General features: G+C 31.8%; 1 protein-coding gene across 1 annotated transcript in view; it reads right to left on the reverse strand.

The window, feature by feature from the left end:
- Positions 1-2,265: 2,265 nt before the first annotated feature.
- LOC145328705 (uncharacterized) overlaps positions 2,266-15,392 on the reverse strand; it is a 34,371-nt gene continuing 21,244 nt past the window's right edge. The window contains exons 9-16 of the mRNA XM_080172505.1: positions 14,856-14,942; positions 11,747-11,824; positions 11,165-11,210; positions 9,574-9,688; positions 8,938-9,020; positions 8,469-8,567; positions 8,045-8,155; positions 2,266-3,830 (exon numbers count right to left, since the gene is read on the reverse strand). Of these exons, the coding sequence (XP_080028631.1) occupies positions 3,741-3,830; positions 8,045-8,155; positions 8,469-8,567; positions 8,938-9,020; positions 9,574-9,688; positions 11,165-11,210; positions 11,747-11,824; positions 14,856-14,942 (709 nt within the window). The 3' untranslated portion in view covers positions 2,266-3,740. The remainder of the gene's footprint in view (positions 3,831-8,044; positions 8,156-8,468; positions 8,568-8,937; positions 9,021-9,573; positions 9,689-11,164; positions 11,211-11,746; positions 11,825-14,855; positions 14,943-15,392) is intronic.

A 15,392-nucleotide genomic window follows, 5' to 3' on the forward strand; every position in this document is an offset into this window, starting at 1 on the left:
AGGTTAAATGAAAAATGTCAGGAACGAGGCTGCAAATTGTCAGCCACAAACATTCGTTAAGAAAGCCAAATAGTTTATATAAAACTCTTGAAATTGCATAAATATTAATATAATGCCAAAAATATTGACAAGGGGGGGGGGAAGTTTTGACACATTTGCGTAAACAGGGAGCATAGGCTTTATCTTTGGACTGAGAGGATAGGTTATCAGGGATAAAATCATTCTTACATGATGAATTTTCCCAAGTTTTAAGATTTTTTGGATAGGCCTCCAGGTTCCGGAGCTCCAGGTCCTCTCTGTACAGGTAAAAATTAAAAAAATATATTTTTTTTTAAGAGTTAGAAGTCAACCTATGAAACAAAATATGCATATTTTTGAATGTTATTCACATATTTAAAGAAAAAAATGCAAATTTTGTTTCATAAGTTGACTTCTAACTCTTCAAAAAAAAAATTTTTTTTTCATTTTTACCTGTACAGAGAGGACCTGGAGGCCTGGAGCTCCGGAACCTGGAGGCCTATCCAAAAAATCTTAAAACTTGGGAAAATTCATCATATAAGAATGATTTTATCCCTAATAACCTATCCTCTCAGTCCAAAGATAAAGCCTATGCTCCCTGTTTACGCAAATGTGTCAAAACTTCCCCCCCCCCCCCCTTAATGGAAATTTCAGGCTCCCCACATGTCTTTTAAGCTACTTTGTTATTCTAAATCTTGAGATTGTTTTATGCTATTTTCATAGATTTTATTTATCTAATGAAGTGATATTGTTTCTGCCTGGATTGTGATTATGTTAATTTTAGATGAGTGATTTATTTGTGTTTGTAAGTGATATGATCCATCCAAATTGTCCTTGAATCGTGACATTTATGACATATTTTTACTGTGATTCGTCATTCTTTCACCTAAATTGTCTTCTCTGGGACTCAATTGCAAGGCTCTGCAGCCGCGACTAAGCCCCAACTCGAAACCCGTTTGGATACTTTGAAAAATGATTTCAAAAAATAGTTTGCCTTATTTGGATCAGGTTTAGAATATTTGCAAATATTTTTGCAGATCCAAATATCCAACATTGAACTGTATGCTAAGACCAAGTGCAAAAGTATTGAAGCAGAAGTGAAATATAAAAGACTAAGATGGCTAGGGCATGCATGTGCTCGGAATGAAACATACTAGGATTCCAAAAATGTGCTTAAGTTGGACTCCCACAACTGGTAAACGTAAACAGTGACAACAAAAAATGACCTGGAGGCACAGCACTGAAAAAGACATAATTAAATTAAAATTTGACATTGGGAGAAGCTAAAGCACATGCCAAGGACAGGACTTCATGGAGGAACAGGTTGGCCGTATTCTCTGGACTACATAGTCAAAAAGATAGACTTGCCTGAACTGAACTTAGACTTCTGAGATGATTTTTAAAATTGTAAAAATTGATTTTGTTGAGGCTTATAGGCGGCTTCCAGGTGCTACTTACGTGTCTAATCTTCAGAGGAAAGGTTCTCTACACTTAAAGGTTTTTATGCCTTTAATTCATTATTTAGGGACTGTAAATCATCCTTTTGCTTTTTTAGACTTAAAGTTATTGTTTTGGGTTCTTACACTCAATCCTATTTTGGGGCACATAAACAATACATGCCCTAGTCCCATTATTTTGATATTTTCAAAGAAAACAATGTCCATGCTGAGCCCTTTAAAGAGTACGGGGCTCTTAAGCTTAGCCTCTTAGCTTTTTCACTTAGCCTAACCAAACTTAAAATAAGCATTAAGATACAGTTTTTTCTGCAATATCTGATTTTTGGTTTGTATTGGTTTAAGCAGCGTTTAAGTGAAAATAACAATAAAAAAATAAGATATTAAGTATGGCTATTTAGGATGTAAGAATGGTTTAGTCGTTAGCGAGATTCATACACAGATAGATAAACATCCTGTTACTTTTATAGGAGTTTATTCACATAAAAAATGTAATAAATAAAAGAGAGTAAGTAAAACAAACATTTTGATATCATTTATTCTGATAAAAATACACAAATATTCAGGGAGGGAGGGAACATTGGACTGTAAATTTTACTGGTACCCAAAGTTTTATAACAACTTTATATTATATGTTCAAACTTTTGAACCAATAATTTCAATATTGGAATGGGTGATTTAGTTTATCATTATCGAGGAAATTACCCATAAAACGTCCATTGTCTTATCCCTGTAGATCCCGGCAAGAAGATTCTATTATTACATTCCAGACTAAAACAAAAAATGTGGAAAATATTTATAATCATTTATTTAGGATCATTTCTAAAATACAAAGTATGTTTTTTTAACACTTAAAAGGCTTTTCTCGGAAGCTCTTTATAGTGCCTATAAAAATAACGTCATACAATACAAATGGCCAATGATATGCCAATGCACAGACTGAATTACCAATGACAGGCAAGTATACATTTTAATTAACCATTGCTAGGCAAGTATGACGTCAGTTTTTAAAGAACTATAAAAAGCTTCCTTTAAAATGATAAAGTTTTTTGCTCGTTTTCTCTAGCTGTCCGACCATTGTGCACCAGTTGATTTAGACCATTTTAGATTACTGTTTGGCTTTGTTTTTGGAGGTCTAATAATAATCAAGCCTACAACGTGCTCTCAGCTGTAAGCTGCCTTTAAAGTTACCAATAAGTTGACATCATGCTGTATTCTAAACTTGATCCTAAGTTATAGGTAACCTAAGTACTCTCATAAACAAGGGATTAAGAAATTTGTACCAAAAATACAAGAAAGAAAACAAATCTTTATAAACCCAACTGTCTATAAAATCATAAAAATGCATTGTAAACAAAAATCTGAAGTTTATTTTTCACTTTGAGCAACACGTCTTACATGAGAGGATACAAAATTTAACTATTTTCATGTAGGTATGGCTTTCAATCCGTTTGATGACCATGATACTTTGCGATAAATACCTTACTTTTATTTGGATGTTATTGGCATTTATGGTAAGTTTGAGATTGTCTAGCAAAAAAGTATTTAAAAAAGAATTTTGAAGATGAAATATTTTGCCTCAACTTCTTGCCAGTCACAATTCAATAATATGTTGCATTTAAAATATAATGTGTTACTATTAGCAACGTCCGTTGGGACACAAGACCTAATGGACAAAAGACACAAGATTTTTTGTTGGTGTTTTACCATAGGTTAGATAAGGTTATATTGGGTGCAGGATACCTAAGCAGTTATACAGGTTTAGAGCCCCCGCAGGGGTTAGGCTTATATATATTTTGTCCATTAGGTCTTTTGTCCCAAAAGCCAGTATTATGAAAAGAACGTGATAATAAATAGGAAAATTTAGAGGCAAAAGTAATTTCTCTGTAGATGAAATAACACATCTATAAACTTGATTTTGATTCCCTGTGTTAACAGCAAATTTGAACAAGAACAATGATATTCACTAGCAAACATAGCTTTATAACTATCAAGAAGTTTGAAAGCAGCAAACTCTGATATTCTTGTGCTTCATTACATATGAATGTTGTCACCCTTATTTTCTTGTAAAAACAATAAATTTGAACAAGAACAATAATTTTAACTAGCAAACATAGCTGCTACAACTATCAAGAAGTTTGAAAGCAGCAAACTCTGTTTTTCTTGTGCTCCATTACTTATGAATGTTGTCATCCTTATTTTCTTGTATAAACAACAAATTTGAACAAGAACAATAATATTAACTAGCAAGCATAGCTGCTACAACTATCAAGAAGTTTGAAAGCAACAAACTCTGAGATTCTTGACACTCTGCATCCTGCGGTTACTCTGGCGAGACTTGTCCAGCTCCAGCAAGGACTAAAATATAAACAAGATTAGCTTACATCAAAACTAATGCCTTTTCGAATTAACAAAGATTACTGTACTTTCGAGTACATACATATAAACCCAATAGAACGTGTAGAAATTATTCGTGAAAATTTTAAACCTAAAAAGAAATTGAATATCTGAAGAAACCACAAGAAAGACACCAATTTTCATATGGACAGACACACATACTTACTACAACATTGCAAATACTTCATTTGAAGATTGAAAGCTATTTTCTAATACTTTTAGCTGGAAATAATTGCCAAGTATAAAACTATTTGTAGTTGTACGATAGTGTTGATTTGTTACGGGAATTCTCTCAATAAAATCCAGATACTTAACTTTTATAACAAATAATAAACTCATTACAATTAAACAATAACACATACATCCATTATTATAGACATATATTTTTAGTAACAGCCGAGAAATAACATTTCTCTAATAAAATGAAAGTTTTAGCAGTATTTCTTAAATGAATTCTTCGACTGAATTATGAATCCCTTTTCTCAAATAACGTTAGGGATGGATATACAACAAAAATATGAAATAAAAATGGATTATTTAAGAACAACAAATGATTATTAGTTTGACTATAGATTAAATCAAGATGTTTAGTGTATATATTTACTATTTTATCAATCATTTTAATAAAGTCTAAAATACATAAACTAAGCATTTGAACATGCAGAAATGAAATACATAATGTCCCATATGTTGGAATCGATATATTATTACTTTTATGTTGTACCAGATTTTAATGCACTCTAATAAAGTGGTTCTCCCAGCTGGCTAAAATAGCGATACCCCCTTTACCCCAACCCATCCCCTCAAAGTGGATGAAAGAACTGACCATTAAATGAGGTTCATATCAGCAACATAGATTAATGATTTATTATTCCCTTTCAATATATCCAATATATTCTATACTCTTTTATGTAAGACACAATTTTTTTTAATAGTAAGAATGCTTTAATTAGTAACAACGTAAAAAAACGAGCCAAAATTTTTATTTCGTTTTAAAAAGTAAAAATCACAGTAGTAGGTTTTTGTTTGTACATCAAAGCAATGAACCAAATAAGTTGATACTTTTGGGAATATTCTTATATCTTTGAAATGGTTTTAGGCTAATTACTTTTAAATTAGAGTATTTGGATTTTTAAGGTATTTTCCTGCCCCCTTCCTTCGAATGTAGATGTTAGAGTCGATGACACTAGTTTTTTATAGATTAATAATTAAGAATTAAGAGAGCACTCAATGAATAAGAACCCCTGTGGAGTAAGATTCTAATTAAAAATATAATTACTTAATACTTCTAACAAGTATTTTGTGTTTTGAAAGGGAAAGAGAAAAATATTCTTTAGGATAGTTTTCAAAAAAAAATATATCAGCCTTGTAGATTTTTAAGTAATGTGCAAAGACTTACTTCCCCCCCCCCCCCCTCCTCCACCCAAAAGAACTTCCCTGGAATAGTTTTTACGAGATATTTCTGAGATAAATCATGACTTTGTGTATAGAATTTTATCTATAATACAAAGTAAAACGATGATTGCCTGTCTGTCTATTTGTTTGTACCGAAGGATCTCGCTAACCACTGAACCGATCGGGTTCTCCTTTACAGGATAGCTTCTCATAGGTCCCGGGAAGCTTTATATCTATTTTCTTGGGGGGTGGGACACCCCCAACCCCTCCCCCCCCCCCAAAAAAAAATGAAAAGTACCCCCCCTCAAAAAAAAATTTTCTTTTAAAAACTAAAATCAAAATAGTGGAGTCAACTACACCCCCCCCCCCCAAAAAAAAAAATTCCCCTCTAAGCTGCTAGTATTTAATAATCTATTCAACATTTATATATCTTTAATAGAATTTTTATCTATATCAATAGGACAAACAACTTGTTGTATGTACACATTAATATTAATTAAAAATAAAAGTATTTGTTATGGATTAACTACCATTAAATAAGCGTAAAACTAAATCAAGTAAGGGGAGGGGAATGTATAAACAAAAATTCAAAATCATTAAAAGATAGATGAATTTCATTTGGTATATGAAATATTCGTATATGCAAGTAACAGGATGTTTGTCTATCTGTTAGGACCGAAATGGCTCTTCTGTACAGTTAAGCTTTGTATAGATCCCAGAAAGGTTTTTCATTCATTTTGCAGGAGGGTACACTTTCAAAAGAAATAGCCCCTACAATAATTTTGGATCATGGAAAAAAAATAAAGTAGCAGGTTTCGTTGTATTTTCACAGTAACTTTAAATTGACTATATTAGGTAAGGTTAGGTTAGGTAAATGTTAATGATTGCCCAACAGGGTTGGAGCCCCCCCCCCCCCCTTGCAGGTGTTAGAAATACGACGAAACCTGCTACTTCGGTTTCTTTCTATGATCCAAAAATTTTAGCCAACTCTATAAGTAATGCTTCTCTCCAAATACCCAGTCGAGCACAGATCCCTTCTCTTTTATTTTTAAAAAAATAAATAAGGGGGGTTATTTTTTCGTATGTTTAGCTAGCTAAAATAACTATCTCCACCATCCCCCATCCCCTCTTTTCCTACTGGATAAACGGCCGGACCAATAAATGCGAGGGGATATTGCAAGCTAAATTGACGACAATTTTTCTTCTGTCATAATATCCACGTATATTCTTCATCCATTAGTGGACAAAATATATTTTGATATATTTTCATTAAATTTTGAGATGTTTTTAATTAAAAAGTGAGACTTTAGACAAACAATATCAATGTTCCAAGAAATTTGAAGATTTTTTTCAAATTATTTGTTTATTTTTATTTTAACATACATGGATTAGAGAATCAATAAATATCATAATCAATTTGTTACTTGCTGTTTTTTTACATGTTGTTACGATAAGTAATCATGGAAAAGCTTTGCTTTTAAAAACACAATATGGATTTTATAAATATTTGGCCTCATTTCCTTAGTTGAGCGCAGAACCCCCTCCCCCAACCTGGTTTTGAAATAAAGGTCAGGCTAGTTTTGTTTTTCGTTTGTTTGTTCATTACTTAAGGTCAGGTTAGGTAAGGTTATATTGTGTACCAGGTAGTTCCGCAGGGTCTTGGCCCTCCGCAGGAACCTACCTCCCCCATTTTCAATTTTGAACTAAAAATTAAAGATGGAGTGGCACTTTAAGGGAAAACACCAAAAAATATGTGATTTTCATAAAATATCTAAAAATGAATATTTGGTAGGATATTTTTCGCGAAATGTATCTCCTAGATTTTTATATAAATCGTCAAAAATATGAAGAGTTAAAGGTTTAAAAATATTACATAATATTAAATTAATGGATTTAAGAAGACCTATCAATGAAAAGAAAGAGCATAAACTTAAATTAACATATTCATCCGGGTGATAATAGCACCTTTAATGTAATTCATTGTCCAGTGTGGCTTCGAAATCGATTAATATCCGGCTTCCCACACTGCTCTTTTTTAATAATCTTCTCAATCTGAACTTTAACTCCACCCCCTATTAACCACATTTAGAAAAATAACATCTTTTCTTACCCCTTCATTAAAAATGACTCCTCCCCTTTTCTCTAGAAGTCTAAAGCTTCCCTCACTGCCACATTTTAAAGATATTCTTCATTATTAAATTCAACTCCGCCCCCTGAGATGGGCTTTTGAGTCAAGAATGCCGCGTTTTTTCGACATATTTTAGACCTGTCGTCTTCCGTCAATCAATCATTATCATGAAAATGCCTCGTGGGATATAAACAGAGTATACAACTTAGAAATACAAAATTTTAAAATTATTATTTTAGCCATTTGTATAATGTCTAATAAAGCTCTAAAAAGATGCATTAATTAATATACAGCAAAAATGGATTTAAGATTATTTATTTTTCTTCTATAAAAGCCGTATCAACAAAATAGTTGTATACTCTGTTTAAAACCTACGAGGCATTTTCATGATAATGATTGATTGATGGAAGACGACAGGTCTAAAAAATGTCGAAAAAACGCGGCATTCTTGACTCTAAAACCCATCTCTGTAGCCCCCTTATAAAAAATATCAATACGTACCCCTTCATTAAAAATGACTCCGCCCCTTTTCTCTAGATTAGTCTACAGCTTCCCTCAATGTCACTTCGCAAATATCTTATCCATTTCTAATTTTAACTCCGCCCCCTGTTGCCCATCTATACAGTTCAATAATAATCACTGATATACGTACCCCTTCATTAAATATGACTCCACCCCTTTTCTCTAGAAGTCTGCAGCTTCCCTCACTGCCACTTCGTAAAGATCTTCTCCATTTTACTGAGCATTCAGACGGACTTTGTACCTGAAATGTAAAGGATTTTTTCATTATTTTCAGCACTATTAATTGATTCTTTTTTAGCAGAAATGTTTGGAGTTGGTGTGCACCGCAATTTACTATAATTAAAATTACCCCTTCCATTGTTTTAAAATGATAGTAAAAAAGTTTATATGATCACTAAAAGTTTGTGCAATCCAATCAAGATTTTATTAGATAATTAATCATGTTTTTAAAAAGTTTGGGGACCAGTTGGATTTAATGTTTGTTAACCTCTCCCTCCCTGATAACGTACATAAAAAAAAACTATGAAATAGCTGCGCTACTAAAAACTACTTACATCAAATTCAGATATCTTTTCAGTTTGAATTTCATTTTCTTCTTGAACATATCCCTTCTTGATACCTCCACAAATCACCTGGATCAAACAAATCCAGGCCTGAAAAAGAACATTTAATTTAGAAATTAAACCTGGAAGAGTTAAATAACTATATATTTTTTTAATGATTTAATGCAATTGGATGGCGAAACATTTCTTTAAAAAGCGAAGCACAAAAATATTAAAAAATATCAAGAAAAAAAAGAACAGAACAACAAAATTTACATACAGAGTAGATGCACATTAATCAGAGGATTCGTCTCAAATAATTTTTACAAAATAATTGCAAGCAGTAGCTAATAAAGCAATCTGTCTCTTTATCTACAAATAAACACATAAATAAAAAATAAAGCTACTCGTCTTTTCATCTATTAGCAAAAGAATTCCATAGAACGATGAAAAGTTTAATATAATATGCTTCATTTTTTACCTTTGTTGTATCATGTAGAGGTCCTCCTTTGATTCCAGTTCCTTGTACCACAGATCTTATTGCCCAACAGTAGGCTAAACCAACTAAAAAAGGACGATTTTCCACAAAGTGCCCAGTGGAGCACAGAAAATCCCCTTTCCTTATTTTTAAACAAGGGGGTGGGGAGTACCCCTCCCTTATTTTCATTTAATTTACTTAAAATGAGGGGTTTTCTGTGCTTACTATGCACTTTGAGGGAAAGCCCAAAAATAGTAAAATTTATTTTGTTGGATCTCGTAAACGGATGCAAATTTCAGGGCAGGCTTAAGGCTAAGTGTGTTAAAATTGGTGGGGGCGATGCTTTTACTATACTCCAACATATAAGTAACACTTATGTGTAAAATCTAGGAAGGTAGGAGATAATTGGCTATTTATTACACTAGTCTCCAAATTTTTAAATTACCGTTTTCCTAATCGATGCCTTAACAATTTTAATTGGTTGGTTTATTAAGTTTAGAGTCCAAGCGTTTCACTAACTTATTGTAATCTACAGAAGTATTAATTTTGTGTATCATCATTGGAGATACACATCAATGTATAGGCCGTTGTCTAATCCTTTTAAGGCCCCAGGTAAAAATATCTTAATTAACTGTTTACCTAAATCTATGTGGTGTCTTTTGACCCCTTTCTTCTGATGAAGAGCTCCTAACTCCGCCAGGTACTGAAAAACAACTTCTAACTGTTCTAAATGAGGTATCACTCTCACTAAAACCTAAATATACAAGGATGAAAACATTTATAAAAGCGAAGCTCACAAATTAATGAAGAGCTACAATTATAGAGTAACTACTCTTTCATTACACGCTAGCAGCTACGTTCCAAGAGGACTCTAGGGGCACTTGCATCAGTTAGCGAGATCTTTCGCTAGAGATTGACATTCAATGTAAACAGAAATTCAAAATCTAATGATTAAGGGTCCTAGTGCAAGAATATGAGGTCATATTATACTTTGTGAAAAAATTGTTGATAAGCTGTGCTCCAATGAAGTTTTTTATATTTATTTAAAGAAAAGCTTTGCTGGATAAATCATCCCAATTATAATAAACAAATTGTACCCTTATTATAGAAATGCTCTTCATTAAAAATTGTATATGCAATTATTTAAAAGTATTTTGTAGTATCCAAATTGCAACTAACAAATTTGAGAATTAAAATCCAATATCTGAATTGTTAAGTCTGATTACGAAATGATTTAACATTTTTTAACAATTTTAATTTTGTTTTCAGTCGTTTTTTATAGATATCTCCAAGTATACATTTTAGCCAGGGTTTGTACATTGATGTTAAAGTTTGAAACCATGTAAAAAATGTAAATAGTCTACTTTAAAACATGAATATGATTATTTAACTATTTAAAAATATATTTCTGTGTGTTATTACAAAATTCAATTTAAAACCTCCTATCGACCACTCCCCCCCCCCCCCATCCCACCCCTATTATAAAATAATTCAATAGTAATAATGGAAAGTAGTTTTGTTTCCCTGTGATGACTAACCCCTGCGTGGCTTATACCTACGGTGCCCTAAAGAAGAAAATATTAATAAAAACAAGGATGACAACATCCATAAGTAGCGAAGCTCAAAAATCATGGAAGAACATCCAAAATGAACTATAGATAGAGTATTTAAACACAAAATAAAAATTTATATAAAATCACGAAACCTTTTATGATTTATAATGTGGAAATCAAGGAATCGATCTAGCACCACAACCAATAAGTAAATCTTAATGAAATTTTTGGAATTATGTAAAATATAATCTTATTCAATATCTGAACATTTCAGCCATCTATCTGGACTAGGAGTTGAAAAAAAGCTTGAACACTTAAAAAACTAGGAATCGATCTAGCACCCCAACTAATTAGCAAATCTCTTCAAAACTTTATAGAAGTGTGCAGAATTTGAATTTAATTGATCCTTGAAAATTTTAGACTTCTATCTTTAATAGGAATCGAGAAAATCATGAAAACTTAAAAATCTAGGAATCGATCTAGCACCCCAATTAATTGACATATCTCAATGAAACTTGGTGAAAATATGAAGAATGATAACTTATTTAATCACTAAAAATTTCAGCTGTCTATCTTTTATAGGAGCCGAGTAAATCACGTTTCCCCCAAAACGTTTCAGACATACACACAGACGGACATTTCAAATTATAGAGTAGCTTCGCTACTAATAATATTACCCTACTGAGAAAGAGAGAACCATGTTTAGTCTTATCAAACTGAGGACTTGACATAAAAATTTTATATTTATGCAAAATAACAAATTTTATATTTATATTTGGAATGTTATTGAGACAAAAACGTTATCTCATTCGTTAGCTAAAAAAGTATCCCGAATGACGTCATATTAGACTAATTAGTCCCTTTCGTGACAACGCCTCTAAATTGGCGTTTCCTCGTATTTTGACTTTGACAGGTTATTTTAGGTTAGGTTGAGTGATTGCCCCGCAGGCTTAGAGCTCATCGCAGTTGCTAGAAATAGAAGAAAATTGACTGTGAAAATACGACAAAACGCCCTTTAAGAGGCGTTGTCACGAAAGGGATTATACCCAAATGTTCTAACATGACTTTATTAGGAAAGCTTTGGCCAAAAGTTTTTTAAATTATCCCTCTTTTTATAAAGATCTTCAATTTATTTATCATCATTGGGTAAGTACATTTATTTTTCATCCATTGTCTTATCCCTTAAGAAACGCATGTTTTTGGCTGATATTTAAGATAGAGAGCTGAAAATATTGAATTAGGTTGTTTTGCATAAAGACCTATATAGATCACAGATTTCCATCCCCATGAGGGCAGCTTCGAAACCAGAGAAATACTTCTGGAGGCTTTTATTAGACCTGATAATAGATAGATTATATATAGATGCATAGACACTCTTATTAGACCTGATAATAGATAGATTAGATATAGATGCATAGATACTCTTATTAGACCTGATAATAGATAGATTAGATATAGATGCATAGATACTCTTATTAGACCTGATAATAGATAGATTAGAAATAGATGTATAGATACTCTTATTAGACCTGATAATAGATAGATTAAATATAGATGCATAGATACTCTTATTAGACCTGATAATAGGTAGATTAGATATAGATGCATAGACACTCTTATTAGATCTGATAATAGATTGATTAGATATAGATGCATATATACTCTTATTAGACCCGATAATAGATAGATTAGATATAGATGCATAGACACTCTTATTAGATCTGATAATAGATAGATTAGATATAGATGCATAGACACTCTTATTAGATTTGATAATAGTTGCATAGACACTCTTATTAGATCTGATAATAGATAGATTAGATATAGATGCATAGACACTCTTATTAGACTTGATAATAGTTGATAATAGATATATTAGATATAGATGCATAGACACTCTTATTAGACCTGATAATAGATACATTAGAAATAGATGTATAGATACTCGTATTAGATCTGATCATAGATAAGAATACTCTTTTTAGACCATATAGTAGATATATTGAATATAGATATATAAAGAATCCTTTTAGATATTAAACGTATTCTCTATTTCTTATACTTCTACTGAAATGACAAACAAACCACTTGAAAATTTGTTAATCTTGCAATTCATTTTTCCCTTTCTGTTGGGGATCGACAAAAAATTAAAATTTTTTCTATGTTTATGTATATTAGTTCTATTGTAAAGTTTTGACAAAATAGCCTAAAACCTACTTTGAGTATCCCTAAAATAGAGACCTTTTTTGGTTTAGTAGTTTACAAAATCTTTAGCATAAGACAAATAAATTACTACTCTACATAAAAGAATAGAAACAAAATAAAACCATAGGGTATTAAATTTTTTTTAATTGGTGGAAGAACCGAACACTAGAGGACTTTTTGTCAAAAAGTCCTCAAAAATATTAAAACACAATGGTTCCATGGGGGGGGGGGGGGCGGGGTTAATAAAAAGGCGGCTTTATGACATTTGTCAAATCCTTCCTGATTTTTATAAAAGTTTATATATTTGTAACTGACCTAATTTTGTAACAAAAAAATATTAAAATCATTTTGAAATAAAAAAAAATCACTCCTAAATAAACAACTTGGGCGTTATGAATTATGAATATTTTTTGACAGGACGTGAAGTATTTATAACAGGATCATATGGACAATAAATTGATGTTTGTACCCCTTGTTTAGCGTAAAATTATTAGTAAAAAGTTTTAACACTATTTGTTGGAAAACCAACCAGTCATAATTCAACAAAAGAAATGTACCCAAAGTTTTTTAGCCAACAAATACAAAACATGGTTATAAAACTTTGTTTACAATCCAATTAGCTATTAGCGGTAGAAACATTAGAGGTAGCAACCTCCCTGAATCTCACCTAACTATTAGAGGTAAAAACATTAGAGGTAGCAACCTCCCTGAATCTCACCTAACTATTAGAGGTAAAAACATTAGAGGTAGCAACCTCCCTGAATCTCACCTAACTATTAGAGGTAAAAACATTAGAGGTAGCAACCTCCCTGAATCTCACCTAACTATTAGAGGTAAAAACATTAGAGGTAGCAACCTCCCTGAATCTCACCTAACTATTAGAGGTAAAAACATTAGAGGTAGCAACCTCCCTGAATCTCACCTAACTATTAAAGGTAAAAACATTAGAGGTAGCAACCTCCCTGAAACTCACCTAACTGTTAGAGGTAGCAACCTCTCTGAAACTTACCTAACTATTAGAGGTAGCAACCTCCCTGAAACTCACCTAACTATTAGAGGTAAAAACATTAGAGGTAGCAACCTCCCTGAAACTCACCTAACTATTAGAGGTAAAAACATTAGAGGTAGCAACCCACCTGAATCTCACCTAACTATTAAAGGTAAAAACATTAGAGGTAGCAACCTCCCTGAAACTCACCTAACTGTTAGAGGTAGCAACCTCTCTGAAACTTACCTAACTATTAGAGGTAGCAACCTCCCTGAAACTCACCTAACTATTAGAGGTAAAAACATTAGAGGTAGCAACCTCCCTGAAACTCACCTAACTATTAGAGGTAAAAACATTAGAGGTAGCAACCTCCCTGAAACTCACCCATAGAGAAAAAAATAAAAGAGAGGAATCGAAGCAACTAGAAGACAGAAATAGGCAGTGGGCCCAGGGGCCTAATTAGCGCTGTTTCCGCGCTAAATTTTATTGCTATTCCACCACTTTTCAAATGGGAGGATTACAAAATTAATATGTAAAGTTTTAATAATTAGAATATAATATTTAAATCAAAAATAAAAAGAAAATTTTGTTATTAAATATAAAAAATACTAAAATAACAACATCTAAAAAAATATTTTTTTTACTTTTTACTTTTAGATATTTAATGTTTTAATTGAAAATTACAAAGAATTTATTTTTATTTAAAAAAATTTGTGCATGAAAGATGAATCCTTTCATTTCTAAAAAGGGGGAAATTTTTTTCATAATAAATATTCAGCTGATTCTGACCGCCCACGGCTGTTTGCTAAATATTGCTTTTCTTTTTATTCACATTATTATTTATGATTGACATACAAAAAGCCCTGGGCGGCTTTTGATTTTCGTCTGCTACATTTTCTTTAAAAATTTAGGGATGGGGAAGTAGTATTTTACCATGAAAAGGGGGTGAGTATTCATCCTCTTATCCTTTTTCCTTATGAACTCACCTAACTATTAGAGGTAGCAACCTCTCTGAAACTTACCTAACTATTAGAGGTCAAAACATTAGAGGTAGCAACCTCCCTGAAACTTACCTAACTATTAGAGGTGAAAACATTAGAGGTAGCAACCTCTTTGAAACTTACCTAACTATTAGAGGTAAAAACATTAGAGGTAGCAACCTCCCTGAAACTTACCTAACTATTAGAGGTAAAAACATTGTATTGCTGACATATTTGATAGCATTCTCTTGTAGCACACTCCAAACATCAGATACTAAATTTCTAAAATATTTAAAAATAAAAGAAGTTATTTCATAAATTTTGTTTTATTAAATAACATTCTGTTGCAAAAAAAAAGTTATGTTAGCAAATTATTTCTTCAATAAAATGATATTATTAAATGATGAGCTATCGCACAGTAGCTTTTTTCCTATTTCTAGCACCTTGCGGGAGGCTCTAACCCCGCGGAGAAATCACTAACATTTACCTACCTATTATAACCTATTAAAGGCTAGTGTGAAAATACGACGAAACCCAATACTTTGTTCTCTTTCCATGATTCAGAATTTCAAATTTGTAGTTTTAATCTATATTTTGGAAATTATTTTAATGAAAATACTGTATATTTCAATATTGTAGTATAGTATACTGTTTTGATATATTCATTTATAACTTTGTAAGATTACAATAATATTATTCTCTGCTCTATTTGTTTTGATATATTGGTTAGAT

This window comes from Acartia tonsa, chromosome 9, assembly GCF_053477335.1.
Source record: "Acartia tonsa isolate MP-2025a chromosome 9, ASM5347733v1, whole genome shotgun sequence".
NCBI lineage: Eukaryota > Metazoa > Arthropoda > Copepoda > Calanoida > Acartiidae > Acartia > Acartia tonsa.